The sequence below is a fragment of the Anolis carolinensis genome, chromosome 2 (assembly GCF_035594765.1).
Source record: "Anolis carolinensis isolate JA03-04 chromosome 2, rAnoCar3.1.pri, whole genome shotgun sequence".
In the NCBI taxonomy this organism is placed as follows: Eukaryota; Metazoa; Chordata; class Lepidosauria; order Squamata; family Dactyloidae; genus Anolis; species Anolis carolinensis.
In genome coordinates, this window is record NC_085842.1 from 67,919 (window position 1) to 95,829 (window position 27,911).

General features: G+C 45.1%; 1 protein-coding gene and 1 pseudogene across 4 annotated transcripts in view; both read right to left on the reverse strand.

Annotated features, from left to right (window-relative positions):
- LOC134296875 (zinc finger protein 91-like) overlaps positions 1-21,137 on the reverse strand; it is a 36,294-nt pseudogene extending 15,157 nt beyond the window's left edge.
- Positions 21,138-21,277: 140 nt separating this feature from the next.
- LOC103282550 (zinc finger protein 24) overlaps positions 21,278-27,911 on the reverse strand; it is a 45,766-nt gene continuing 39,132 nt past the window's right edge. For 3 of the 4 annotated variants that reach the window (XM_062972860.1, XM_062972861.1, XM_062972862.1), the window contains exons 2-4: positions 23,991-24,508; positions 23,541-23,655; positions 21,278-22,857 (exon numbers count right to left, since the gene is read on the reverse strand). In XM_062972860.1, coding sequence (XP_062828930.1) covers positions 22,721-22,857; positions 23,541-23,655; positions 23,991-24,380 — 642 coding nt within the window. In that variant the 5' untranslated portion in view covers positions 24,381-24,508 and the 3' untranslated portion in view covers positions 21,278-22,720. Of the gene's footprint in view, positions 23,128-23,540; positions 23,656-23,990; positions 24,509-27,911 lie in introns of all 4 variants that reach the window. The other variant, XM_062972863.1, reaches the window with a different exon arrangement.

Sequence of the window (27,911 nt, forward strand, 5' to 3'; positions counted from 1 at the left end):
ATAATATTGATGATAATATTATAATGTAATACAATGTTATACTAATTAATAATATAATATAATATTAATTATATATTATATATTAAATGTAATATTACTAATAACATTACCATGAAATTATATAGTCCAATATAGTAATTTAATGGCTTATATTGTGCTATGCTAATAATATATTGTATGTACATTTGAATTGTAAGCCGCTCTGAGTCCCCTTCGGGGTGAGAAGAGCGGCATATAAATGTAGTAAGTAAATAAATAAATAAGTCTCTCCCTCAAACGGATATAGTCATTTTTCCAACCTCTTTCGGGCGGATGAGTTAGAAACCCAGAGCTCAGGGGTAGATTTTGGACCCTCCAGTGGCCTAGGGGATAAAAGCCTCCGGGCTTGAAGGTTGGGCTGCTGACCTGAAGGCTGCCAGGTTCAGATCCCACCCAGGGAGAGCGCGGGTGAGCTCCCTCTCTCAGCTCCAGCTCCATGTGGGGACATGAGAGAAGCTTCCCTCCCACAAGGATGGTAAAACATCAAAACATCCGGGAAATGTCCCCTGGGCAACGTCCTTGCAGACGGCCAATTCTCTCACTCCGGAAGCAACTCGGGTTGCTCCTGACACGAAAAAAAGCGATAGATTCTCCTGAATTGACCGACTGGCCCCCTGTTTCAGTAGGGAAGGAGCAGACCTGATCGTTGGTCTAAAAAATGTAAAAGTACTTGGATCGGAGTTAATTATCCCGGAGATTCTGACATCGGATCCTGAGTGGTGGACCCTCTTCTTGGTGGCAGTCTTCACCATCATTAACAACACGGGCATCCTACCAAACCACTGGCAATTTGCCATTATAGTTCCAATCTACAGAAAAGGTGACCCTCCCGATCCTCCCAATTACTGGCCAATTAGCCTTCTATCGGTAATTGGAAAGCTTTGTGCAAAATTCCTATTGATAAAGTTGTAGACCAGGCTGGACCAGAACAAAACCATCAGCCCTGAGCAAACTGGATTCCGTAAGGATAAATCCGCCTTGGATCACTGCTTCGTACTTTCTCAAATACTCCACGTGTTACTGCATTACTCCCAGTTTTTAATCTCTCTTATCTTGACATCCATTGCTTAAACTACTAAAAAGAATCCCCCCAAAAGTTGATCTGTCTTCTATATTATTGTCCATTATTTTTAAATCTAGTAGTCCTGCCTTTCTTCTTCGGTCATCTTCTTGTATTTGATCTTGGTTCAATTGCTTGTCTTTTCTTTTCAGTATTTATACCCCGCCCTTCTCGCCCCGAAGGGGACTCAGAGCGGCTTACAGAACACGCATACGGCAAACATTCAGTGCCTGATTCTACAATTAACAAGGACAGACAACGCAGACACAGGTAAAAACAACTTTTCCCATCTTATTTTCGGCATCTTGGAGGCTGTGCTCAACACTGGTTATGGGGGGGAGGGGGGGGCTGTCACTTCATCTTCCATGTTGAGGAGCTTCTTCCCGATCAGTGTCCTTAAGGGCATCTTTATTACCTCCCCACTGAAAGCGGTACCTATTTATCTACTCACATTCTGCTTTCGTCCTGCTTGGTGGGCAGGTGAGCTGTGGCTATTTAAAATTGAAATAGACTGAACACATTCCAATTCCAATTAACAAGTTAAAAGATGACACGATGTAACAAGTGACACAAGGTAAATGACAATATAACAAAATTTGAAAAATGTTCTGCTCCTGGTTTGAAAGTATGGTTTCCTGTTTTATTGTGCATTCCTTACTTGGAAAGGAGTTGCTCTACTCCGAAAACTTGGTTTTGTGGCTGCCACAAAGGAGTGAGAATTGAATTGGTTGAGACCTGGTGATGAGGAATTTATTGAAAAACCAGAGCAAAATGTGCTGATGTCCCTCCCGCAGAAACCAAGTTTTTGGGTTTGAGAAACTTTTCCCATGTTTTTGTGATGGAATCCATTAGGAAATGGCATTTCTTAAGTTCTTCTTGATGGTTCCTGGCAACTTGCTCCTTTTTAAAGAAAACTGTGGTTTCGTTGTATTTATTACCAAATGAATTTTAGAAGATTATTAGTCAAATCTGTTTGTTAATAAGTTAGTGTTATACGTATACGAATTAATAGATACCATTATCATTCACCCCCCTTTCCCGCTAAACAGCCTTTCTATGAACTAATGTCTCTTACATGAGGGGTTTGTCCATACTATTTAAAACAGACATAAAACAATCGTCTGTTAAAGCACCACATTTTAAAATCTCATTCTTCTTGATCTCTTGTTCAGCCCATTTTGTCTTTTTTTATCTTCCGATCAGCGTTTTTAGTTCCAACTACTCATCGTTTTTTGGACTTCTCCTTTCTTTAATATCTGCTTTCACTACGTCCTGTTTTCACCATTCAAGAATATAATCTCGCTCATTCTTGTTTAAAGGCATTGTGGTCTCTTTCTTGGCCTTTGTTTCCTGTGCGGCATTCAGCATTTGCTTCAGAGGTCTGAACAACCTGTGTCTCTTAGTATATTCCATTTCTTTTTGAAGAGATTTGGTTTGGCCTCTTCTTCTGGCCCCAGATCTCTTCTGTGGTATCTCCCAACTTAATTGGAGGCTTCTCTTGTTCCACCTATAATAATAATAATAATAATAATAATAATAATAATAATAATAATAATAATAAACAACTTAATTTTTATATCCCGCCCCATCTCCCCGAAGGGACTAGGGGCAGCTCACAACAGGGACAAGCCCGAAACAACAACACAACATATTTGACAGAAACTTAAAACATTCCAACGATACACAAAATAAAATATGGACAATACATTAAAATCCAAGCAGATAAAATCAGAGTAATTAAAAGCAAACCAGTGGGGACAGGTTTCATAAAGTGCTGTATAATGGAAATAAGTAACAGTGATAAAGTGCCATACGCTTTTAAAACAGAAAGAAGTATTCTGATGACAGCTCTATTGGGCCTATTTATTCAAATGCGCTCTGGAACAACCATGTTTTCAATTCCTGGCAGAAAATGGACAGGGAAGGAGCTAACCTGATCTCCTTAGGGAGAGAGTTCCAGAGCCGGGATGGGGGCCACTGCCGTGAAGGCCCTCTCCCTCCCTCGTCCCCACCAGCCGCATTTGAGACAAAGGCGGGGGCGAGAGGAGCGCCTCCCCGGATGATCTTAGGGGGTCCCCGGACTGTGGTGGAGGCTCCTTCTTTGGAGGCTTTTAAGCAGAGGCTGGATGGCCATCTGTCGGGGTGCTTTGAATGAGATTTCCTGCTTCTTAGTGGGGGGTTGGACTGGATGGCCCATGAGGTCTCTTCCAACTCTACTATTCTATGATTCTATGATTCGCGTTGGTTCGTAGGAGAGGATGCGATCACGTAGATAGGCAGGTCCTGAACGGTTTAAGGCTTTATAGGTAATAACCTGCACCTTTAATTTGGCCCGGAAACTTTCAGAAACTTTTCCAGTTTCAATTGTCCTTCTTTGGGGGCCACTAGAGAATTCTTCATGATGGTATTCATTTGATCCAGCTTATTGTTGGCACTATCGATTAATCCATTCAAAATTTCCACTGGTTTCATAACTTCTATATGTTTAGCCAATATCTTATTATGTTGTTTTCCTTTCTCCATTTTAGGAGGTTTCAACTGAACATTGGATTTGTTATGTAACCACTTTTATCCAATAGATATCATATTGTGATAAGTTTTCAAATAAATGTCTTTTCTAAACAAGCTCCTCTATTTGGCAATGCTTCAGTTTTGACTTCTGTTCAATTCAAGGTCTCACTGAAAAATCTTCCTTATTTCCTTTCTCTTTTCTCTCTAATCCAGAACATTACAAATCACGATTGCATTGGGATTGTACCTATTTCGTCACAAGAAGAACTTCACTTTATCTTCTATTTCAAAATTTGAGCTTCCCCATTCATTCTTGTTTCTCCTCTTTCTTCCTTTTCTGTTTTCAGAGTTATCTCTTTGTCTTTGTCTATAACAGATTTCATATGCAATAGGGGAACAGTGTAAATCAATGTTTCTCAACCAGGGGGTCGGGACCCCTGGGTAGGTCACGAGGGGGATGTCAGAGGTGTTATCAAAGACCATCAGAAAACACATATTTCTGATGGTCTTAGGAACCCCTTTGGCAGTCCTTGTGAATGTGATCAACAAATTCTCTGGTTAATTGGGGGACCATTTTATTTAGATGACCGTCGCCTGGATCACCGTAGCCAGGTCGTTCCTAGATAGGTAGGGAGCCAGTCGCCTAGCCTGACGTAGATGGAAAAACGCAGATCTGCTCACAGCAGAGACCTGGGCTTCCATTGTGAGCAGAGGGTCCAATAAGACACCAAGACTTTTTACAGAACATGACGGACGCAGTGTCTCGCCATCCAGGGTAGGCAGCTGCATCTCCCCCCCACCCGGACGGCCCAGCCAAAGGATCTCCGTCTTCGCTGGATTCACCCTCAACCTGCTGGCACGCAATCATCCAGTAACGGCCTCAAGGCACTGATGGAAACTATTGGGTACGGAGTCCGACCGGCCCTCCATCCTCAGAATGAGCTGAGTGTCATCAGCGTACTGGTGGCACTCGAGCCCAAAGCTCCGCACCAGTCGGGCAAGCGGTCGCATATAGATGTTAAATAATAGAGGAGAGAGAATAGCTCCCTGTGGGACCCCACAAGTTAGCGGAGACCTCTCGGAAACCATCCCTCCCCTCACCACCCGCTGTCCCTGATTCTGGAGGAAGGAGGACACCCATTTAAGGGGTATCCCCCTAACCCCCGTCATGGCTAGGCGATGGGTCAATAGATTGTGATCGGCCGTACCAAATGCTGCTGTGAGATCCAATAACACGAGCAGCGCTGATCCGCCTTGATCCCTTTGGCAGCGAAGCTGATCTGTGATGGCAACTAGCACAGTCTCCGTCCCGTGCCCCCTACGGAAGCCGGACTGGAAGGGATCAAGTCCGGCTGTGTCATTGAGGAACTGCTGCAACTGTTCCACTGCTGCCCTCTCAACCACCTTGCCCAGAAACGGAAGATTCGAGACTGGGCGGTAGCTGGGGGGAACCGAACGATCCAAGTCTGGTTTCTTCAGCAGCGGAGATACCATCGCCTCTTTTAAACCCTCTGGAAAAACTCCTTGCTCAAGGGAGCTATTTATTATATTCAACAGAGGTTCACGTAATCCCTCCAGGCAAGATCTTACTAGCCAGGAGGGACACGGATCGAGGGAGCAGGTGGTCGGCCTAGTTGCAGTCATCTGGTGGCACAAGCTATACCTGGTACTACCCAGATGACGGTCAGAAGCATCATCTTTAGCACATAATTTTAGTTCGAGCCACAATATTGTCTCCTGTGCAAAAGCAAACTTTTACCTTTATTTTTCCTTCATTTACAATGTAATGTCTTCCTGTCCTTGTTGCCTTTCTATGAATCTGCTGCAGTTTGCCAATGTCCTTTCTAAAATGGACTGAACTGAGCAGAACTGGGCAGGAATCATGATGTCTCCCACCCAAGGGTGCTGTTGGAGTGCAGAAGGATCTGGAGGGCAGCAGGATTCCCACTCACCCTGGGGGTCTATCCATCTGTCTCCTCTATACCGCCTTCTCTCATGTACTGCTGCTAGGCTGAGTGCCTTGGCTCTGCCTGAAGTTACATACCTTTGTGGTATAGGTTTTGTAAGAATGCAGTATGTCAAGGAACTTTGTGGCCTAATGTGCTCTTAGTGTCTCCAGGCGCCTTGCTTTAGAAACGTGGGGCAGGGATCACGCTGCAGGGAAAGAGAGGATCAGGGAAATATCTCTCCCCCAAGTTGGAGGAAGTACTTTTCTCCCAAGACTGATCACTTGGGATAGTCTGTCCATACAGATGGCCACTCAGATTTTGAGTGGAGATGTGAAGAAGCGGGATCTAGGTAGGAAATGCTTTGCATCGTTAGCCCCTTTCCGTGTTGACCATATTATTAGAGGCCTTCCTTTACCAAGGTTGGATTAGACACAGGATCTTAGGCCGCTATCCCCTTTGCAGGGATTGTTCTTTGTTGGGCAAGTGTTAAAGTGCTTCTCAGCAGGCAACGGGCTCTTACCAGTTGGGCCAGTCTTTCTCCCCTCTTCCCCTGTGATTGCTACAGCACTAGGCTATTGTTCTTCATGTTCAATGAGATCTTTCTGTACTCTGCTCCTAATAAGATTTTCCTCTTATTCATCTCGCAGGTAACCTCTAAACGAACCTTATGAAGAAAACATTGCCCTTTCATCTGAAAGGAAAGTACGCAGGATTAAGAAGAACAAGAAATGAATTGGAGAAATTATATTTCAAGCTACATACCTTTAAATGTAAGGAAAGGGAGGATTGTGCTGTAAAAAGAGGGGTTGGTAAAGAGAAAATAAGGCTACAGCAATACAGAGACTGGGAAGAGGAAATGTCCTATTCAGGAGTCCATATCTGTGAACTTCAGGCATAATATTAGAATAATAAATGTTAAAAAATGGAAAATTCATTGTCAAAATCACACACGGGAGAAGCGACATAATTGTAAGGACTGTGGGAAATGTTTCATTGAGAGAAGTTCTCTTGCTAAACATCAACGAACTCACACAGGAGAGAAGCCATATAAATGTGTGGAATGTGGAAAGAGCTTCAGTCAGAGTGGAAATCTAAACACCCATCAGAGGACCCACACAAGGGAGAAGCCACATACATGCATGGAATGTGGAAAGAGCTTCAGTCAGAGTGGAAATCTACGCACCCATCAAAGGACTCACACAAGGGAGAAGCCACATACATGCATGGAATGTGGAAAGAGCTTCAGTCGGAGTGACTATCTACATTCCCATCAAAGGATGCACACAGGAGAGAAGCCACATACATGCATGGAATGTGGAAAGAGCTTCAGTCAGAGTGGAGATCTACGCACCCATCAAAGGATCCACACAGGAGAGAAGTCACATACATGCATGGAATGTGGAAACAGCTTCAGTCAGAGTGGACATCTGCGTATCCATCAAAGGACTCACACAGGGGAGAAGCCACATACATGCATGGAATGTGGAAAGAGCTTCAGTCAGAGTGGACATCTGCGTATCCATCAAAGGACTCACACAGGAGAGAAGGCACATACATGCATGGAATGTGGAAAGAGCTTCAGTCAGAGTGGACATCTGCGTATCCATCAAAGGATGCACACAGGAGAGAAGCCACATACATGCATGGAATGTGGAAAGAGCTTCAGTCGGAGTGGAGATCTACGCACCCATGAAAGGACTCACACAGGGGAGAAGCCACATACATGCATGGAATGTGGAAAGAGCTTCAGTAAGAGTGGAAATCTGCTTATCCATCAAAGGACTCACACAGGGGAGAAGCCACATAAATGCAGGGAATGTGGAAAGGGCTTCAGTGAGAGTGGACATCTGCGTATCCATCAAAGGATGCACACAGGAGAGAAGCCACATAAATAGGACAAGTGCAAAGAAGCCAGAATGTTTGTCCAAAGAAATTCTAATGACTATGACTCAAAATAGACATGAACAGGAAGTGGAAGGGGAAGAAATCACAAAATCATATAACCATAGAGTTGGAAGAGACCTCATGGGTCATCTAGTCCAACCCCCTGCCAAGAAGCAGGAAATTCCATTCAAAGCACCCCGGACAGATGGCCATCCAGCCTCTGCTTAAAAGCCTCCAAAGAAGGTTCCACAGCTGAACTGCTCTCACAATGAGGAACTTCTTCCTTATGTTCAGGTGGAATCCCCTTTCCTGTAGTTTGAAGCCATTATTCTGCATCCTAGTTTGCAGAGCAGCAGACAACAAGTTTGCTCCCTCCTCCTTATGGGATTTTGGCCTGCATAAATAGGGGCAGAGTGTATGGATCCAGGGAAGTCATGGCACCCCTCTATTCTGCCTTGGTCAGACCACTTTACCTGGAATCACACTGTGTCTAATTCTGGGCACTGCAATTGAAAGGAGACGTTGAAAAGCTGGAAGGTGTCCAGAGGAGGGTGACTAAAATGATCAAGGGTCTGGAGAACAAGCCCCATGGGGAGCGGCTTAAAGAGCTGGGCATGTTTAGCCTGCAGAAGAGTAGGCTGAGAGAAGAATGAATAAATGCATGTACAAGTATATATGAAAATATCAATCTGGGTTTGTAAAAGGAAGACAAATGTCACGTTTGATAGGAAGAGTATGAAACAAAATATGTGTGTCTCAAGAGAGGAAGTTAAAAGTGGGGATACTAGCATTAGATATATTTAATGCCTTGATTGTGTAGCATGGCAGATAATAAGTGAGATTATGAATTAATTTGGAATGGGAAGTAGAATAAAAGGATGATTAGAACCATTTTATTTGCTATGGTGATAGAATTAATTGCAAACGCCATCCAAAAAGGTAAGAATGTAGAAGGTGTAGGAATAAAGGAAAAGCAGAAGGTGAGCTTATTTGCTGATGACACATTGTTATTGATTAAATATCTGGGTAGGTCAAATGGATAGGAGAGAGGATCATTGAAAGATATTTGGGAAAACAGTGGGTTTATATTATACAAAGAAAGAAGAAAAAGACTATAGAACAGAGCCATACGGGAATTAGAATCAAGAACAAATTAAAATACCTGGGAGTAAGTATAACAAAGGACTTAAAAGAAATAGAAGAGGTAAATGTAGTAGCATTGAGAAAAATAGTTCGAAAAAATTAATACACATCTATCTTGGTTTGGAAAGACAGCAATACTAAAAATGAAAATGCTTCTGAGGATAAACTTTATACTTACATATACCTTATATTTATAATGCCATTTCAGATTACAGAAGAAGAGTTGAATACATTATTTCTTTGCAACATTTCTACCCCACCTTTCTCCACCCCAAAGGAGACTCATTTGGACAAATGATAAATACTGTAATGGCAGTCAAAGCAATTGACGAAACAAGTTACAGAACAGATCTCAAAAAGAAGAAGGATTAGCGCTTCCTCATATGAAAAAATATTATAAAGCAAACAGACTGGGATTGGTTATACAAGGAATGATGAAAAGGAGGATGTAGAATAGTTAATAATGGATTCAGGAAAAGTGGAAGAAGAAATTCGGAATAGGTTTTAAAATAGTTTATGAGAAAAAAAAATAAGGTAAACTGGGAACCCAATGTTGAGTAATGCATTAGAAATATGGAACAAATACAGGAGAAAGTTAATAACAGATGGCTCAATAATAACCCCAATTATAATGGAAAAGACATTTACAAAAAATAAAATATATATATGATGGATAAAAAATTAAGGGGAAAAACTTAGATTAAATAGGGGATTGGCCAAAGGTTGGAATGAAGAAAGAAAAGATTAGGAACATAAAAATTTGAAAGGAATATCCAGTAAAATTTCTCAAATATTAATTGAAAAAAAAACAAAGGAAAAGTAAAGAATAACACCTTCAAGAAGATTTGGAAAGAAGATATAGGAATGAAAATCAATGAAACAGAGGGGTTACAATTATGGGGACAAAGACACTTGAAAAATATATCCATATGTGTTAAAGAAAATTATTATTTAGTTGATATGGAAATGGTACCTCACACCCATAAGAATAGGAAATATAAATAAAAACTACTCAAACAATTGCTGGAGAGGATGCCAAGAATCGGGAACATACATACATATGTGGTGGCAGTGTCAATATGTAAATAATTTCTGGGGAAAAGTATTAAGAGAGATAGAAGACACAATGAACATTCAAATAGAAAGAAGTCTTAGCATGGCTTTATTCTCATTATATAATAATAAACAGTTGGAAAAAGAGGACAAAGATGCGATAACAAACGCATTAACAATTGCAAGACAGCTTATAGCAAGGAATTGGAAAAGGGAAATAAATATAGAGATAGAAGAATGGTATAAGGAAGTATGGAAACTGGGAAGAAATGATAGGTTGACGTGGAGAGGGATTTAGAAACAAAGTGGTTGTGATGATGACTGGAGAAAATGTATTGGAAGAGGATTCAAAAAGAAAGACAGAATTACCTCCTCAAGAGGGAATGAAAAGGAATTTTGGACAGATGATAAATAAAAAAAGTGACTTGGGGGAGGGAACACGGTGGTGAGGGTAAGAAATCTGTATAAGCGTGAAAATAACAGTAGATGCCAAATGTTAATGTATTGTAGATTGTACTGAATATAATGTGGCTGCTGTAAAAGGATGTACGATTTTTTAAAAAAAATAATAATAATAAATGTATTTGTAATTTGTATAAATATGCATTTGTTTTTCTTTCTTGTCTTTGAACAGAAATTATTTTTAAAAACAGATTATGGTGTAGCAGCTATAAAAGCCAATGTGATTCCAGGCTGTCCCGATAGGAGGATTCTGTCTATATCCAAGGAAGTCACGGCCTCCTTTCTTCCGCTTTGGTCAGACTCACCTGGAATGACCCTGTCTCCAGGTCTCGGTCCCACAATTCAAGACGGATATTGACAGGTCAGAATATCTCCAGAGACGGGATGTAGAGAAGGGCGGAGAGAGACAGCTGGGTATGTTTCACTTGGAGGAAAGAAGGAAGGGCTTCTCCCTCGGCAGGAAGGAAATGTTGGATCCCAAAAGGGTTGGCCGTGGTCAGGATGAGAGGTGGACGGAGAGGAAAGGCGTATCCATGAGACCCCGTGTTGCCTCCTCCTGGAATGGACTCCTAGGACCCTAGAGCCGGAAGAGACCCCCAAGGGCCACCCCGTCCTGCCCCTGCCATGCAGGAAGGCACAATCAAAGCACTCCCGATAGATAGCCTCTGCAGAGAAGCCTCCAGAGAAGGACACTCCACGACACTCTGAGGCAGCCTAGGCCACTCTCCAACAGCCCTTACTCATTCTTATTGTGTATCTTTGTATATTAAGAGAAGACCTGTAAATAGTTATAAGTAGTGAATAAATCAAGAATAAAACCTCCAAGGACTTTGGATGAAAGTCAGAACTCAAGAGTGTTTATTCAAAGAGACGAACTAGTTTACAAGGCCAGAGCTGTGAAACTGTGACCAGGACTCTGCAGTGTTTTGGGGGTTGGAATCCACTCCTTGCCTATGAGACAGTCTGTCCCATTGTATAGCTGGAGGAGGCCGTGAGAGGACTGAATTCACCTGCCTGTCTAGCAGGGGTCTTGTGTGTGTGTTTTACTCTGCTTCTCCTTTCCTTCCATCACTCATTAACACTGACTAGTTGTGCAGGCCTCACCTACACAACAGAAAGCATTTCCTGAAGGTCAGAGCTGTTCAGTAGTGGAGTCTGCTCCTATCGGGAGTCCATAAGAGTCTCCTTTGGAGGTTTTTAAGCTGAGATGGTATGACCATCTGTTGGGGGTGCTTTGGTGGTTTATTCCTGCGTGGTCTGAAGATGATTAGCCCCTCAGCACACAACCCAAACTGACTGGGAGGAGGAGGAGGAGATGTGTGTTCTTTCGCCATGAAACCACTGATCCCGTGGGTCGTGGAGTCCAGCCCCATTCTCTCCAAGCAGCGTCACCAGCCAGACCATCCTCCGCAGGTCGCTCTCCAGCCTCTTTTTGGGGTCATCCAGAGAGAGGACTCCCTCCCCCCCACACTTCTCTAGGGCCTTACCTTCTTACCCAAATCAGAGATTCACAGAATAGTATATTTGGAAGAGACCACGAGGGCCATCTAGTCCAACCCCCTTCTGCCAGGCAGGAAAAGCAGAATCCCTTGCCAGAATCCCCGCAGGGTTCAATACTGTCTCCCACGCTGTGTAACATCAACATGAAGCCGTTGGGAGAGATCATCTGGAGTTTTGGAGTTCAATGTCATCTGTACGCAGAGGTCTTCCTTGTCAGTCGCAAGGCCAAACAGGGCACAGGGTCACAGCCTGTGTTGGATGGGTTACCTGTCCAAACGTCTCTCCCCTTATGAACCATCTCGGAGTCTAAGACCGTCTGGAGAGGCCCTGCTCTCAATCCCGCCCTCTTTGCTGGCATGATTGGCAGGGATGAGAGACAGGGCCTTCCTTCTCGGTAGTGGAAAGGATGGGAAGAGAAGAGAAAAAGGAAGGAAGGGCAAGAGAAAAGAAGACAAAGGAAGGGAAGGGAAGGAAGGAAGGGGAAGAGAAAATAAGGCAAAGGAAAATATGGGAAGACAAGAGAAAAAGGAAGGAAGGACAAGAGAAAAAAGACAAAGGAAGGGAAGGAAGGAAGGGGAAGAGAAAATAAGGCAAAGGAAAATATGGGAAGAGAAGAGAAAAAGGAAGGGAGGACAAGAGAAAAGAAGACAAAGGAAGGGAAGGGAAGGAAGGGGAAGAGAAAATAAGGCAAAGGAAAATATGGGAAGAGAAGAGAAAAAGGAAGGAAGGGCAAGAGAAAAGAAGACAAAGGAAGGGAAGGAAGGAAGGAAGGGGAAGAGAAAATAAGGCAAAGGGAAATATGGGAAGAGAAAAAGGAAGGAAGGGCAAGAGAAAAGAAGACAAAGGAAGGGAAGGAAGGAAGGAAGGGGAAGAGAAAATAAGGCAAAGGGAAATATGGGAAGAGAAAAAGGAAGGAAGGGCAAGAGAAAAGAAGACAAAGGAAGGGAAGGGAAGGAAGGAAGGGGAAGAGAAAATAAGGCAAAGGAAAATATGGGAAGAGAAGAGAAAAAGGAAGGAAGGGCAAGAGAAAAGAAGACGAAGGGAAGGAAGGAAGGGGAAGAGAAAATAAGGCAAAGGAAAATATGGGAAGAGAAGAAAAAAAGGAAGGAAGGACAAGAGAAAAGAAGACAAAGGAAGGGAAGGAAGGAAGGGGAAGAGAAAATAAGGCAAAGGAAAATATGGGAAGAGAAGAGAAAAAGGGAAGGAAGGGCAAGAGAAAAGAAGACAAAGGAAGGGAAGGAAGGGGAAGAGAAAATAAGGCAAAGGAATATATGGGAAGAGAAGAGCAAAAGGAAGGAAGGGCAAGAGAAAAGAAGGGAAGGGAAGGTAAAGCAAGGAAAGAAGGAAGGAAGGGCAAGGGAAAAGAGGGCAAAGGGATGGAAGGGAAGAGAAAAAGGGAAGTAAAGAATGGCAAGAGAAAATAATAATGATGATGATGATGATGATGATGAATCTTTATTTATATCCTGCTTTTCTCCCTCACTGGACCCAAAGAGGCTTACGACATATTAAACTCACATAAACAACAATCAGAGTACATCAATAATATAATATAATAGGATAAACAGATTAATAAAAACAATTATAGTTTGCATTCAAGTTCATAAGGCATCAAATGAAACATATATTGTACTCTACTCCAGTCCATAACATATGATGGGCAAAGGAAGGGAAGGCAAGCGAAGAGCAAGAAAAAGCAAGGAAAGAAGGCAAGAGAAAAGAAGGCAAAGGAAGGGAAGAGGAGAGAAGAGATAAAGGAAGAAAGGGCAAGAGAAAAGAAGGAAAAGGAAGGGAAGTGAAGGGAAGAAAAAAGGAAGGAAGGGCAAGAGAAAAGGCAAAGGGGAGAAAAGGGAGGGAAGAGAAAAAGGATGGAAGAGGAAGAGAAAAGGCAGCAAAGGGCAGGATGGGAAGAGAAGAGAAAAAGGAAGGAATGAAGGGCAAGAGAAAAGAAGGCAAAGGAAGGGACAAGAAGACAAGGATAGAAGGAAAGAAGGAAGAAAAGGGAAGGAAGGGCAAGAGAAAAGAAATCAAAGGAAGGGAAGGTTAGAAGGCAGACCGTATTTTACTCTCTGAATGTCAGGATGCAAAAAGATCAGCATTCTCCAAGCTGTTCTTTTCACACCTGACTACAACAAATCGGATAAAGAAGACCATTTGGCTGGGAAGGCTGATTTATGACGGGGTCTGGTCTTCAAACGTGGGAAAGGACAAAAGGAAAGGGAGGTGTGAATGGAGAAGAAGAGACGTGAAGGGAGGAGGGAAGCAACCACCCAATATACTGAGGGGAAAGAGCGGAAGACGGGCAGTAGAAGCTTTGCGGCCATTTTGGTAAGGCGGATTCAATAAAGTTTTCCATAGCTACAAGCTGTGTGAGCCTATCTTTGTCTTCTACACCTTCCAGGAACTGACATTGAAGCAGTGGTCCTCAACCTGTGGGTCCCCGGGTGTTTTGGCCTACAACTCCCAGAAATCCCAGCCAGTTTACCAGCTGTTAGGATTTATGGGAGTTGAAGGCCAAAACATCTAGGGACCCACAGGTTGAGAACCACTGCTCTGAGGGATTGTCACACAGAGCTTGCTTTCTGCTGCTCCAGAGAACAGACCTCCAACTTACAGGTTCAAATGACAAGAACGGGGACTCCACCAAATCTGACGCAGAACTTCTCAAAGTTTGAAATCAGACATTTACCCACAATGGCTGTTTTTTAGCCGGTATGTGTTCTCTGGTGCTGGTTAAGGGCTGAACTCTGAGTAAAACATTTTCCACATTCATGGCATTTATATGGCTTCTCTCCTGTGTGGCTTCTTTTGTGCCTCGCCAAGTGTGAACTGACAGCAAAACATTTCCCACACTCCTGGCATAGGTATGGCTTCTCTCCTGTGTGGAGTCTTTTGTGGCTCACCAAGTGTGAACTGAAAGCAAAACATTTCCCACACTCCTGGCATTGGTATGGCTTCTCTCCTGTGTGGAGTCTTTTGTGGCTCAACAAGTTTGAACTGTAAGCAAAACATTTCCCACACTCCTGGCATTGGTATGGCTTCTCTCCTGTGTGGAGTCTTTTGTGCCTCACCAAGGTTGAACTGCAAGTAAAACATGTCCCACACTCCTGGCATTGGTATGGCTTCTCTCCTGTGTGGACTCTTTTGTGCCTCACCAAGGCTGAACTTTCAGCAAAACATTTCCCACACTCCTGGCATTTGTATGGCTTCTCTCCTGTATGGAGTCTTTTGTGCTTCAACAAGTCTGAACGGGAAGCAGAACATTTCCCACACTCCTCACATTTGTATGGCTTCTCCCTGGTGTGGACTCTTTTGTGTTTCACCAAGGCTGAACTTTCAGCAAAACATTTCCCACACTCCTGGCATTGGTATGGCTTCTCTCCTGTGTGGAGTCTTTTGTGTTTCACCAAGGTTGAACTGCAAGCAAAACATTTCCCACACTCCTGGCACTGGTATGGCTTCTCTCCTGTGTGGAGTCTTTTGTGCTTCAACAAGTCTGAATGGGAAGCAGAGCATTTCCCACACTCCTCACATTTGTATGGCTTCTCCCTGGTGTGGACTCTTTTGTGGCTCAACAAGGCTGAACTTTCAGCAAAACATTTCCCACACTCCTGGCATTGGTATGGCTTCTCTCCTGTATGGAGTCTTTTGTGCTTCAACAAGTCTGAACGGGAAGCAGAACATTTCCCACACTCCTCACATTTGTATGGCTTCTCCCTGGTGTGGACTCTTTTGTGTTTCACCAAGGCTGAACTTTCAGCAAAACATTTCCCACACTCCTGGCATTGGTATGGCTTCTCTCCTGTGTGGAGTCTTTTGTGGCTCAACAAGGCTGAACTGTCAGCAAAACATTTCCCACACTCCTGGCATTGGTATGGCTTCTCTCCTGTGTGGAGTCTTTTGTGGCTCACCAAGGTTGAACTGCAAGCAAAACATTTCCCACACTCCTGGCACTGGTATGGCTTCTCTCCTGTGTGGAGTCTTTTGTGCTTCAACAAGTCTGAATGGGAAGCAGAGCATTTCCCACACTCCTCACATTTGTATGGCTTCTCCCTGGTGTGGACTCTTTTGTGGCTCAACAAGGCTGAACTTTCAGCAAAACATTTCCCACACTCCTGACATTGGTGTGGCTTCTCTCCTGTGTGGAGTCTTTTGTGGCTCACCAAGGTTGAACTGCAAGTAAAACATTTCCCACACTCCTGACATTGGTGTGGCTTCTCTCCTGTGTGGAGTCTTTTGAGCCTCACCAAGGCTGAACTGGAAGCAAAACACTTCCCACACTCTTGGCATCTGTATTGTTCCTGACCTGTGTGAAATTTCTTGTGTTTCACCACACATTTTGCAGATACTTTCCCTTTAAGATGGCTTTTCCCAACATCAAGTGTCTTGTGAAGGACAAGTGCCACATTTTGGGTAAAACATTGCCCACATACAATGCATTTGTTGGGCCTTTCTCTGGCAGAACCTCCATCTTCTCTGTGGGCTTGCTGGTGTCGATGAAGGCACCCGTTGTGTCCCAAATGCTTCCTGTATTTGGTGCATACATGGCTCTTCTCCCCGTTATCTACTGTGAAGAAGAAGAACATAAAAAATCATTCCTCAGTGTGCGTCATAAAGACTCAAAGGAAGTGGGATAAGGAGTGGACTGAAATGATCCTTAAGACAACATAAACATGGAGGAAAAGAAGATATGCCTGTTGTCCTTTCCCCTCCCCTTGTTCAGTGAAGATGGACCCTGGTTGTCTGCCTGGAGCTTCTAAGAGAGAGATGAGTAACATACGCTCCAGAGGCTCCCTGTTGCTCAGCCCAGCCCGGTTTTTTATTCCGTCTCCTTCTCTCTGGGGAATGGATGCCTTTTCCCTTCACATCCAAATGCTTGCCTTTTTCTCTAGCTTTAGACTTTACCAACTACCACCCATTTCACCATCCTTCCCTCCTTTTTATTTCTCTCCCCCAATCCCCGTTCTCTTTTTCCATGCTCCCTTAAGGTTGGATTTTTCCGCTCCAACGTAGAAGATCCCATACCTAATTTCAGAGTACAACAGTAGAGTCTCACTTATCCAACATAAACTGGCCGGCAGAACGTTGGCTAAGCAAAAATGTTGGATAATAAGGCGGAATTAAGGGAAAGCCTATTAAATATCAAATTACATTATGATTTTACAAATTAAGCACCATAACATCATGTTTTACAACAAGTTGACAGATAAAGCAGTTCAATACACGGTAACATGATGGAGAAATCACTGTATTTACGAATTTAGCACCAAACATCGCAATGTATTGAAAGCATTGACTACAAACAATATTACTAAAAACTTGACTATAAATATAGAATTGCATAAAACACTGTTGGAAGTTAAATCCATAAAAAGTTCAGTCTTGTGAAGATTTTTTAAAATCTGTGACCCTTGCCTGCTTTTCCAACGATTGCCATTTCTCCGCTGCCAAGTCTCGCCATCTTTGCGGCATTCTTATGTCCATCCCCGGAGCTTTTTCTTGTTGCTTGATGTGTGTCATTGCGGTTTCTAGAGCCCAAACCCTATCCTTGTGTTAGATCCTGAGAGGCCTAACAACTTATTCCATTTCTTCTATCCTTGCCGAGAATAGCTTCCTGCAATAGTTCCTTTTGAGTTCTTCCAAAACGCCCTGATCCATCGGTTGGCATATGACGGTTACATTCGGTGGCAGAAACATCGCCTTCATGTCCCCCTCTTGAAGCTCCTCTGCATCAGGGTGCGTCGGGGCATTGTCTAGCAACAAAACCACTTTCCTGGGCAGGTAAATTTCCTTCAAAAATTCCTCCGTGGAAGGAACAAATTCCTTAGGGCTGGGCTGTAGCACAACTGGTAAATCAACAGCAGTAATAAGATCCACCAACCGAAAGGTGGCCAGTTCGAAGCCCGGTCGGGGGTGAGCGCTCGACCTCCAGCCCAGCTCACTGTTTACCTAAGCAGTTCAAAAACAGTCTATGAGCTGTAAGTAGAGAAATTAGGTACCATAAATTGCGGGGGAGGTATTTTGCGACATCATAAACATCAAGACCAGAAATGTGGTGACAAAGAGGAAGTTGGAAGGAGGAAGTTCTGATAGCTCTCCGTCATAGAGAATGAAGCAACAGCACCCCTGTGACTGAATCTGAGCCCAACATCAGCCTCCAAGGCACCAAAAAACTGGACTTCAAGACTACCTACCTCCTTCTGTTTGTCTTATTCTGTTCTGTCCAAACGGTATTGAATGTTTGCCGTGTATGTGTATTGGTGATCTGCCCTCAGTCCCCTTGGGGAGATAGAGCGGAATATAAATAACGTGTAATAATAATAATAATAATAATAATAATAATAATAATAGTTTTTGAACATTTCACTGGTCATCAACAAACTTTTTTGATTGTAGTTTTTTACAGGAAGAGCAATTTTTGAAACTGTTTTAAAGGCTCTTGGATTTTTGGGCTTCCCAATCATTGCGAGGTCCATTTTGTGGTTTGCTGTAGCACTGCTGCATGCTAACATTGTCAGCCTTTCTTTACTACGCTTTTAGCCAGGGGCTGCTGCTTCAGTTCTGGCTGCAAGACTCCTGCTCGGTAAAATTTTGCAATTGAGGCCGGTCTCGTCACAATTAAACATCTGATCACCCGTTAGGCTTTCAGTTTCAACAAAGTCTTGAATTTTTTTCCCCTTGAATTTCTTTCTTGAATGCCTCTATTTCTTGAAAATTTGATGACAGCTTCTCACCACAAACACTTAACTAATGGATTCCATAACGTTTCTTCCACCTGTCGAGCCAATGCTTGCTGTAAAATCTGATTCCCCTTCATTAAATTCTTTTTGAAAACGCAATACCTTTTGCTGTAAAATAGGCCCTGAAATACACACACCTTTGTCTCTCAGCTGCGTAAACCAAACATACAAAGCTTCAATAACTTTTTCATAGTCACATTTTTCATTGTTTTCCTCTCTTTCAGCACACCATCGGTAACTTTGGAGAACACCATTTTTCTATCTACAATCGATTCCATTTCCATTCTCCTACTGCTACCCGTTCGACACCATAGTTGTTGGCTACCTTCTGCCTTGTCTCTCCTTTGTCCAGGTTTCTGCTCCATGGATCCAACGTCCTTCTTTCTCTTCGTCGCCATACTCACGCAGAAGAAAGCACATGCACAGATCAGTGGCCCTCCTGGCAGGTGTCTGGTGCACAGAGAGACCCACTGTATGTTGCTGCCGAGAGAAACAGCCGTGGATCCCGGTGGGAGACAGACTGCGCCGGATGATACAGATACACTTCTCCCATCAACTGCCAAATGGGACTCTTACACTTTATGGAAGTTGGCTGTAAATATGAGTTCCAAAGGGATAGATTTGCCTGACAAAGCTGTGAACGTGCAAAACCGTGACAGTAAAGAAAAGGTGGAGAACAATGATGAAGGCAGAAAAGGGAACAAAAAAGGGATGTCTGTAGGACTCGGCCAGATAGAGTGGCATCCACGTAACATCCCACGTGAGAGAGAAGAGACGGCCTCCACACCATCCCAGTTTGGGAGGAAGGACAAGACTGGACCAGAGGAAAGAGCTGCTGATCCATCTGTTGTGATTCAACCCCACGCTGCTCAAGTCTGCAGTCCCCAATGAGGAACAGGGAGCTAGTTTCAGAAGAGGCTGAGGGAATCCCTCCCCCTTGTCTCCTGATTGACAGTTGGGATGTATCTATTTGTTCTCTTCTTTCTCTTTCTTTCTCTCATTTCTTTTTCTCATTCTGATTGGTTTTGTAGAATGGTGCAAGATTTCTGACTTTTATATCTCCGTGTGTGCTGTGTGCATTGAGACCTCTCTCTGCTTGTGTCTCAGGAGAGATGTAGGGCTTGGAGCTTTTCCCTCCCTTTTAAACCCGAGAAGAGATGGAAACAGAGAGTAGCTCAGACCCAGTCATTGACTATTAAGAAATGTAGTTAGTGTTTTTTGTAAACACTGGGCTGTATGGCCATGTTTTCTGGGCTGTATGGCCATGTTTCAGAAGTATTCTCTCCTGATGTTTGCCTGCATCTATGGCAGGCATCCTCAGAGGTTGTCAGGTATATGGGAAAAACAGATCTATAAACCTCACTAGCCTAGTTTCCAATATACCTCCCACCTCTCAGGATACCTGCCATAAATACGGGCGAAACGTTAGGAGAGAGGGGGAACCAGGAAGACAGTTCCATCTTGTCTACTGTGCCATCAGTTGGAGACCCCTCCCCACATCACCAACAGATGCTCTGGAGCCCTCCTACCAGTAACATGCTATGCTAATAATATAATATTTATTACATATATATAGTGTACATAATGTACAATATAAAATACAGTAATATATAATATATTTGAGAGAGGGGGAATATGCTTTGACTCGTTATGGTAATCTTCCCACTTGAGTCTGAATTGGCACTAATGTTATATTATTATTATTGTTGTTGTTGTTACTCTTATGTCACATATTTCTAACATAAGCCCTGCCTTACAGACCCTCAGTGACTGTGATGATTTAGGCTAATACTGCCTTTTGAAACAGAAATCCCCATCAGTGAGGGAGCCTTACCAAGAGAGGCCACAATCCCATTCATCTCCTCCATGACCTGCTTGTGCAAGGCTTTCTGGTCCGGATTCAGGAGAACCCACTCCTCCAGGGAGAAATCCACAGCCACGTCCTCAAAGGCGATTGGGCCCTGGCGGAAGAAGAAGAGATTCCCTTCTCACGTGAGAGCGATCAAGAAAAATAATAACAAGAAATTCTTTAAAGCAGATTTACATTCCTGTTGGTTGTTTGAAAGGGAAAGGGCCAAGGCCTCCATGCCACAGTTGTAAGCTTTGTAGAGATGACGGGTTGGTCACAGTCAGAACCATTTCTTAATTGATACGTAGAATAAGAAATGGAATCTGAGCATGTTCCAGCCTTTATTGTGGTGCCCAGAACTGGACACAGTGGTATTTCAGGTGAGGTCTCCCCAAAGCAGAAAGAAGGTTGCCATGACTTCCCTGAATCTAGACACGATATTCCTTAGGATGGAGCCCAAAATCCCATTGTCTTTTCAGTTGCTGCCTCACATTGTTGGCTCATGTTCAACTTGTAGTCCTCTAACACTCCAAGATCCCATCATATGAATGCCTGTCAAGCCAGGTGTCGCCCATCCTGTTCCTGTGCATGGCATTTTTCTCCTGCCTAAGTGTACAACTCTACATATATTTTTGTTGACATTAAGTGGGTTAGTTTTGGCCCAGCTCTCTAACATGTTCAGGCCATTTTGAATTCTGATCCTATCTTCTAGACTGTCAGCTATACCTGCTAATTTGGTGTCATCTCAAACTATGATACGCATGTTGAGCAGTACTGGGCCCAGGACAGAACCCTGCGACACTCCACCCTTTGTCGCTCAAACCATTACAAATCCACCGAACAGGAGTATTATCCAGCCCACTTTTTACTAGTTGTTTGTGAAACCATGGGAGGCCTTTCCAGAGGTCTTACTGAAAGCAAGATGTGCTACATCCACTGCATTTCCTTCCTCTACCAAGCGTGTAACTCTACTGAAAAACACATTAGTCTGGCATGACTTGTTTTGGAGAAACTCATCTTGTCCTTCACTGATTACAGCACTTTTCCCAAGTGATTCCAGATGGCCTTCTTCATGATCTGCTCCAACATTTTTCCTGTTATTTAGGTCAAGATAACGGGTGACTTCAATGCAAGGGTAGGATCTAGTTGAATAAATGTGTTGAGAGAAGAGGGCCTGGACAAAGATCCCTTCAACTCTCTCCTGACACCAGAAGCCCGACACTCTAAGGACCAACCGTGAAACCAAGCCGGAAAGTGCCTGACCAAAATGGCCACGCAGCTCAACCTGTCCCGGCTAAATGGACTTACTCAGTTTCCTGACTCTGGAGAATATACATTGGTCTCACCAAGGGGCTCTAGTGTCATAGACTATCTTCTGACTTCTCCCTCCATAGCTAGTGACATTGATTCATTTGCTATAGACAATTCCTTGCTTAGTGATCATCTATCTCCCACTTCTCCTGGTTTTGGAGAGAAGCAGCACTTCCCCACCTGGACAAGCCTACCCACAATACACCAGGCTGAAGCGGAACGTTAAGACAAAAGGGGTGTGCCTGGATATCTTGAACTCTTAGGAAGTGTTGTCCATAGAAACGATGATCATTGAAATCCCAGATTTCGAGGAGGCATCACCGGGTTTGAATCCCTTATAAAACCTATCTTTTAAAAACTATACGATTGGCAAAGAATGCCGAGGCAACCCAGGGTCAGATCCAAAAATTGGTTCGATAAAGAGTGCATAATAGCAAACAAACAGATCCGCTCCCTCTATAACTATTATCGATCCACATCAAACGATCTCCTCCTTATAAACATTCGGGAGTCTAAACAGCTGCTCCAACTGCTTATGGGACAAGTCAAGATAACTGGATGGTCATTGTTAGGGGACCTCTTTTTGGTCCATTCTTGGAGACAGAGACAACTTTTGCCTCCTCCAGCCTGCTGGGACTTCTCCTGTTCCCAAAAATGAAGAAAGAGGATTGACAGTGGTTCTGGGATTACTGCTGTTAGTTCAATACCCTTGGCTGTAGTTCACCTGGCCCTGGAGACTGGGATTCATCGAGAGTGGCCAGGTATTCCTGGACCACTTCTTTACCCATTTTGGGTTGCATTTCCCCAGTTGCTCCATCTTGCTCAGGTAGAATACCCATTTCCTTTTGGGAGATCATGTTCTAACTCTTGCCTATCCCCGGTTAGCATTCCACCACCTTCTCCAGGCACAGACCCTACTCTTGGCACATTTTTTCATCTGACCTCATTTTCTGAGTTAGACTTTTTCCCTACTTATGCTGATTAGTTGTTTACATTCCTTGGTGACCCCCCCCCCCCCCCAAAAAAGAGGTCCCCTAACAATTTCCATGTCCCTTTTCAATCATAGCTCCGTTGAAATTTCTTTGAACATCGATTCTGGTTTCTTTAGTTCTCTCTTCATTTTTTCCCTCCTTGTTGGCACGGTTTGCAATTGTACCTTCCGTATTTCACTTCTAAGGAAACACATTCCATCTTGTCTGTTTCAACAGATATTTGGCCATTAATTCTGGAACCAAAGGCACCCCGGCAGGCCCAGTCCTCCTCTCCCAGGAATCCTTCTGCTTACCTGACTCAGTCCCACTCCATCGCAAAGGGGGAGAAACGGCTGAGGATTCGGCAACAGCATCATTCCAGACCCTGGAGAGAGAGCAAGGGGTGGAAAGCTGGTCACAGAAACAGGCCTCAGAGGTGACCATTGCAGTCCTATAAAGAAACCAATGAGTTAGGGTTTAGGACTTTATCTCGCAAGCAGTGCTGTGAGGATGTTCGAATGAAACTAGCACTGGGCTTGGTGTTTCAATTGACTAAAGTGATTCTTTGCCGTCTGTTTGTCTTCCAGCTCAGTTTCAGGGCTCGGCTCAGCTTAGGGTCCCACCTGGGAAGACACTGAAGGCTGCGTTTTCAGTCCTATTGCAAGAAAGAAAACTGCAAATCAAACTGAAGTTACACCTCTAGCAACTGAATGTGTACATATAACAATAACAATAATAATGATAATAATAATAATTTTATTTCTTACTCGCCTCTCCTTGCAGTTCGAGGGAGGTTACAACATAATTTTAAAAACACAAACATTGTCAAAATTCAACAAAGATATATATATAACTATAAAAGATCTACATTAAAACTGCCTTTCTATAAAATACATATTAAGTCCATAAAACATCACACAAAGGACATGAGTTTAAGATATATACCCATCTCAAGGCCAAATGATCCTTCACCTTCTGAAGCTCAAACTGTGGGTGTGCAATCATCCCCCCAAAGTGGGATTTCCACTGGCACAAACCCCCAAAACTCCCTGAAGAGTCCCTTCTCACCCTGCAAGGCGGCAGCCACGTCTCCTTCCCGCTTCAGCTCCTTCTGCCTGAGACTCTGGGTGGTGTCTGGTGGAGATTCCTCTGGTGGAAGGACTTCCATGGAGTTATTATGGGCCTGGAATAGCACAGAGCATTCCAGAAGGAGTTTGGAAAAAGTTCAGAAATATCACAGACCTATAGACCTTTTTGGAAAGAATAACTCTGAGATGGCAACCTAGTTTGGAACCAATGCCCCGCTCCCCCTCCCATCATTGTCTATGTTCTATCTTGAGCAGAGCATCAACCAAGCTGACGGTAGAGATGGAGGGGCAGAGCAGGTGGGGAGAGAGGCCGAGGGAGCAGGGCCTTGCTTATCCACCACATCGGTCCCATCTTGGAAGAAAGGCAGGATGTACGTTTAACCTGTCCATCAGCCCCCAGGTTAGTGAAACCCAGAGGGAATGCTCTCACCTGTCCTTCCTGCTCCTTGTCCTCGGCCCGACTCAGGAGGAAGCCTTCCGCCAGGGCCACTGCCTGGGAACAGGTCTCTGCCCCACACTCTCGGACCCAGCTCCCCATCTCTGGGGGCAGGATGCTCAGGAACTGCTCCAGGGTCACCAGGTCCAGCACCTCGGCCTTGGAGTGCTGCTCTGGCTTCAGCCACTGGCGGCACAGATCGTGGAGACGACTGCAAACCCCTCTGGGTCCTTCACCCTCTTGGTAGGAGGACTGCCTGAAGCGCTGGCGCTGTGTGTCCGAGCTGTCAAGGTCCACACTCAGGGACTCATGTCTGGTTCTTTCCCAGGATTCCCCACTGCCCCCAGGTCCTGCTTCAGGCCCACGTGAGTTGGGTCTCTCCATGTTGGAACCACTCTGGTGAAGAACCCAACCGTATCCAAGATGTTTTTCCTCCCTCTTCTTTCTTTCAAGGGAAGGAAATCCCTCCACAGGCTCTACTCCGAAATTCTCAGCCAAAAATCACATTTCCTCTGTGAAAGAAAGGCAGAAAGGTTGTGGGACCAGGCTTTTGAGCAATAGTAGCAGCAGAAATGACAACTATATGATCCAAGGTATAATGACAGACCGCGTTTGGACTTGAAATGTATATTTATAAAGGTTTGAATGTAATTTAATTTAAATGGAATTTTGAAATGTGATTGTAGTTGTTTGATATATGTGTTTCATATTGTAAGCAGAACCAACTGCTACAGACAAAAAACAAGCCAGCTGGGAAGCTGCATCAATTTCTTCTGAAAGATTTTACAATTGATGAAGAAATTAAAAAACCTATGATTCAGTGGGTGAAAAGTCTAGGCTGAGCAATAAGTCCACGAGAATGGGAAGAGCTCTGGTAAAAATGACTAAAATTTACAAGGAGTCACACAATTAAATAAAATTTCAACAAAATGATACATAGATGACAGTCCCCTCCGTTTGAAGGTCCTGCTATTTAATGCCAGATCCGTCAATGGTAAATCAGCTATCATCCAGGATTTGATCCTGGATGAAGCGGCGGATCTGGCTTGCATCACCGAGACCTGGTTGGATGAGCCCGGCGGGGTAAATCTCGCCCAGCTGTGTCCTCCAGGTTTCGGGGTGCAACAGCAGGCCAGAGCCGGGGGGCGGGGAGGTGAGGTTGCGGTGGTCTTTCGGCAGACAATCTCCCTGGTCAGGTGCGCCATCCCGCAATCTGCAGGTTTTGAGTGTGTCCATCTTAAGGTGGGTACCCGGGACAGTTTGGGGATTCTGCTGGTGTACCGTCCACCCCGCGACACGGCAGTCTCCCTGCCCAAGCTGGCAGAGGTGATCTCTGGTGCGGCGTTGGTCTCTCAGCGGCTGGTAGTGCTGGGGGACTTTAACATTCATGCCGAGGCCACATTAACTGGTGCAGCTGAAGACTTCATGGCCGCCATGACGACCATGGGACTGTCCCAAGTGATATCTGGTCCCACTCATCAAGCTGGACACACACTTGACCTGGTTTTTGTTGCGGCAGATGGTGAGGTCGGAGTGGAAGAGCAAAATATTCTTCCGTTGTCATGGTCCGATCACCACCTGATCAGTTTAAGACTCTCTGTGACCTCAAACCTCCGCAGGGGTGGTGGACCCATTAAGATGGTCCGCCCCAGGAGACTGATGGATCCAGATGGATTCTTGAGGTCTCTTGGGGATCTTCCTGTCATGGAGGCTGACGATCCTGTCGATGCCTTGGTAGATCGCTACAATAGCGAGATGTCCAGGGCAATTGACATGATCGCCCCCGAACGTCCCCTCTCATTGCGAAGAGTCACTTCGGCTCCCTGGTTCACGGAGGAGCTGGCAGTGATGAAGCGCTCGAGGAGGGGACTAGAGTGCCACTGGCGGAAAACTCGTAGCGTTTCTGACCGAGCACGGGCTAGAGCCGCTATTAGGGCCTACTCCGCGGCTTTGCGGGCAGCCAGGAAGACCTTCACGACTGCCCGCATAGCGTCTGCAACTAATAGACCATCGGAGTTGTTTCGGGTCGTCGGGGAGCTCCTTCACCCTCCTGAGGGGGGAGGGGCACCTGAAGACTCGGCAACTCGGTGCAGCGAGTTCGCGCACCACTTTGCAGACAAAGTCGCTCAGACTCGCTTCGACTTGGATGCTAGTTTTGTTGCAATGCCAAAAGAGGTAACTGAGGCACCTGTCTGTTCGAACTTGTGGGATTCGTTTCAGCTTGTTCGCCCGGATGACGTGGACAGGATCCTTGGGGCGGTGAGAGCGACCACTTGCTCTGCAGACCCTTGCCCCTCGTGGCTAATTAAATCGGCCAGAGGAGGGTTGGTAGAGTGGTTTGTGATGATAATTAATGCCTCTTTGAATCAAGGCAAATTTCCATCTGTCCTCAAACAGGCCATAGTGAGGCCTATATTGAAGAAGGCCTCCCTTGATTCGGCCATTCTAAACAACTACAGACCAATCTCGAACCTCCCTTTCTTGGGCAAGGTCCTGGAGCGGGTGGTTGCCTCGCAGCTCCAGGGTTTCCTGGATGACACCGATTTTCTGGACCCATCGCAGTCTGGCTTTAGACCTGGGCACAGTACTGAGACGGCTTTGGTCGCCTTGGTGGATGACCTCCGCAGGGAGCTGGACAGGGGGAGTGTGACCCTGCTGGTTCTCTTGGACATCTCAGCGGCTTTCGATACCATCGACCATGGTATCCTTCTGGGACAGCTCTCCGGGATGGGCCTTGGGGGCATGGCTCTGTCGTGGCTTCAGTCCTTCCTGGAGGGCCGTTCCCAGTTGGTGAAGCTGTGGGACACCTGCTCAGACCCCTGGCCTTTGACCTGTGGGGTCCCGCAAGGTTCCATTCTGTCCCCCATGCTTTTTAACATCTACATGAAACCGCTGGGAGAGGTCATCCGGAGTTTTGGAGTTCGGTGCCATCTCTACGCGGATGACACTCAACTCTACTACTCCTTTCCACCGAACTCCAAGGAAGCCCCCCAGATACTGAACCAGTGCTTGGCAGCTGTGATGGGCTGGATGAGGGCGAATAAGCTGAAGCTTAATCCCGACAAGACAGAGGTCCTCCAGGTCAGTCGTATGTCCGATCGGGGTATTGGGTGGCTACCTGTGCTTGACGGGGTCGCACTCCCCCTGAAGGCGCAGGTCCGCAGTTTGGGGGTCCTCCTGGACTCAGCACTGACGCTTGATGCTCAGGTGTCGGCCGTGACCGGGAGGGCCTTTGCACAATTAAAACTTGTGCGCCAACTGCGACCTTACCTCGTGAAGTCTGATCTGGCCACGGTGGTCCATGCCTTAGTTACCTCTAGACTGGACTATTGCAATGCACTCTACGTGGGGCTGCCCTTGAAGACGGCCCGGAAACTCCAACTAGTTCAACGTTCGGCAGCCTTGCTTCTAACTGGAGCAAATTATAGGGAGCGGTCAACCCTCCTGCTTAAGGAGCTCCACTGGCTGCCGTTCACCTTCCGGACCCAATTCAAGGTGCACGTGATCACCTACAAAGCCCTGAACGGTTTGGGACCCTCCTACCTTAGGGATCGCCTCTCCCCCTACGAACCTGCACGATCTCTTCGTTCGTCGGGGGAGGCCCTCCTCTCGCTCCCACCTCCGTCACAAGCACGGTTGGTGGGGACGAGAGAGAGGGCCTTCTCCGTGGTGGCCCCCCGGCTCTGGAACTCGCTCCCCAGGGAAATCAGACAAGCCCCCACCCTGGTAGCATTCAGAAAGAGCTTGAAAACCTGGCTCTTTACTCAAGCCTTTAGATAAAGATTGCTAATCCAGAAGCAATCTGTATCTGTGACCATTCTTGTACCGGTTTGCACCTTTTACCTTTGTCAACTCGATATAGACACAGGGTCTATTCCCATCCCAATTTGCACTTCCAGAATTTGCAGCACTTTA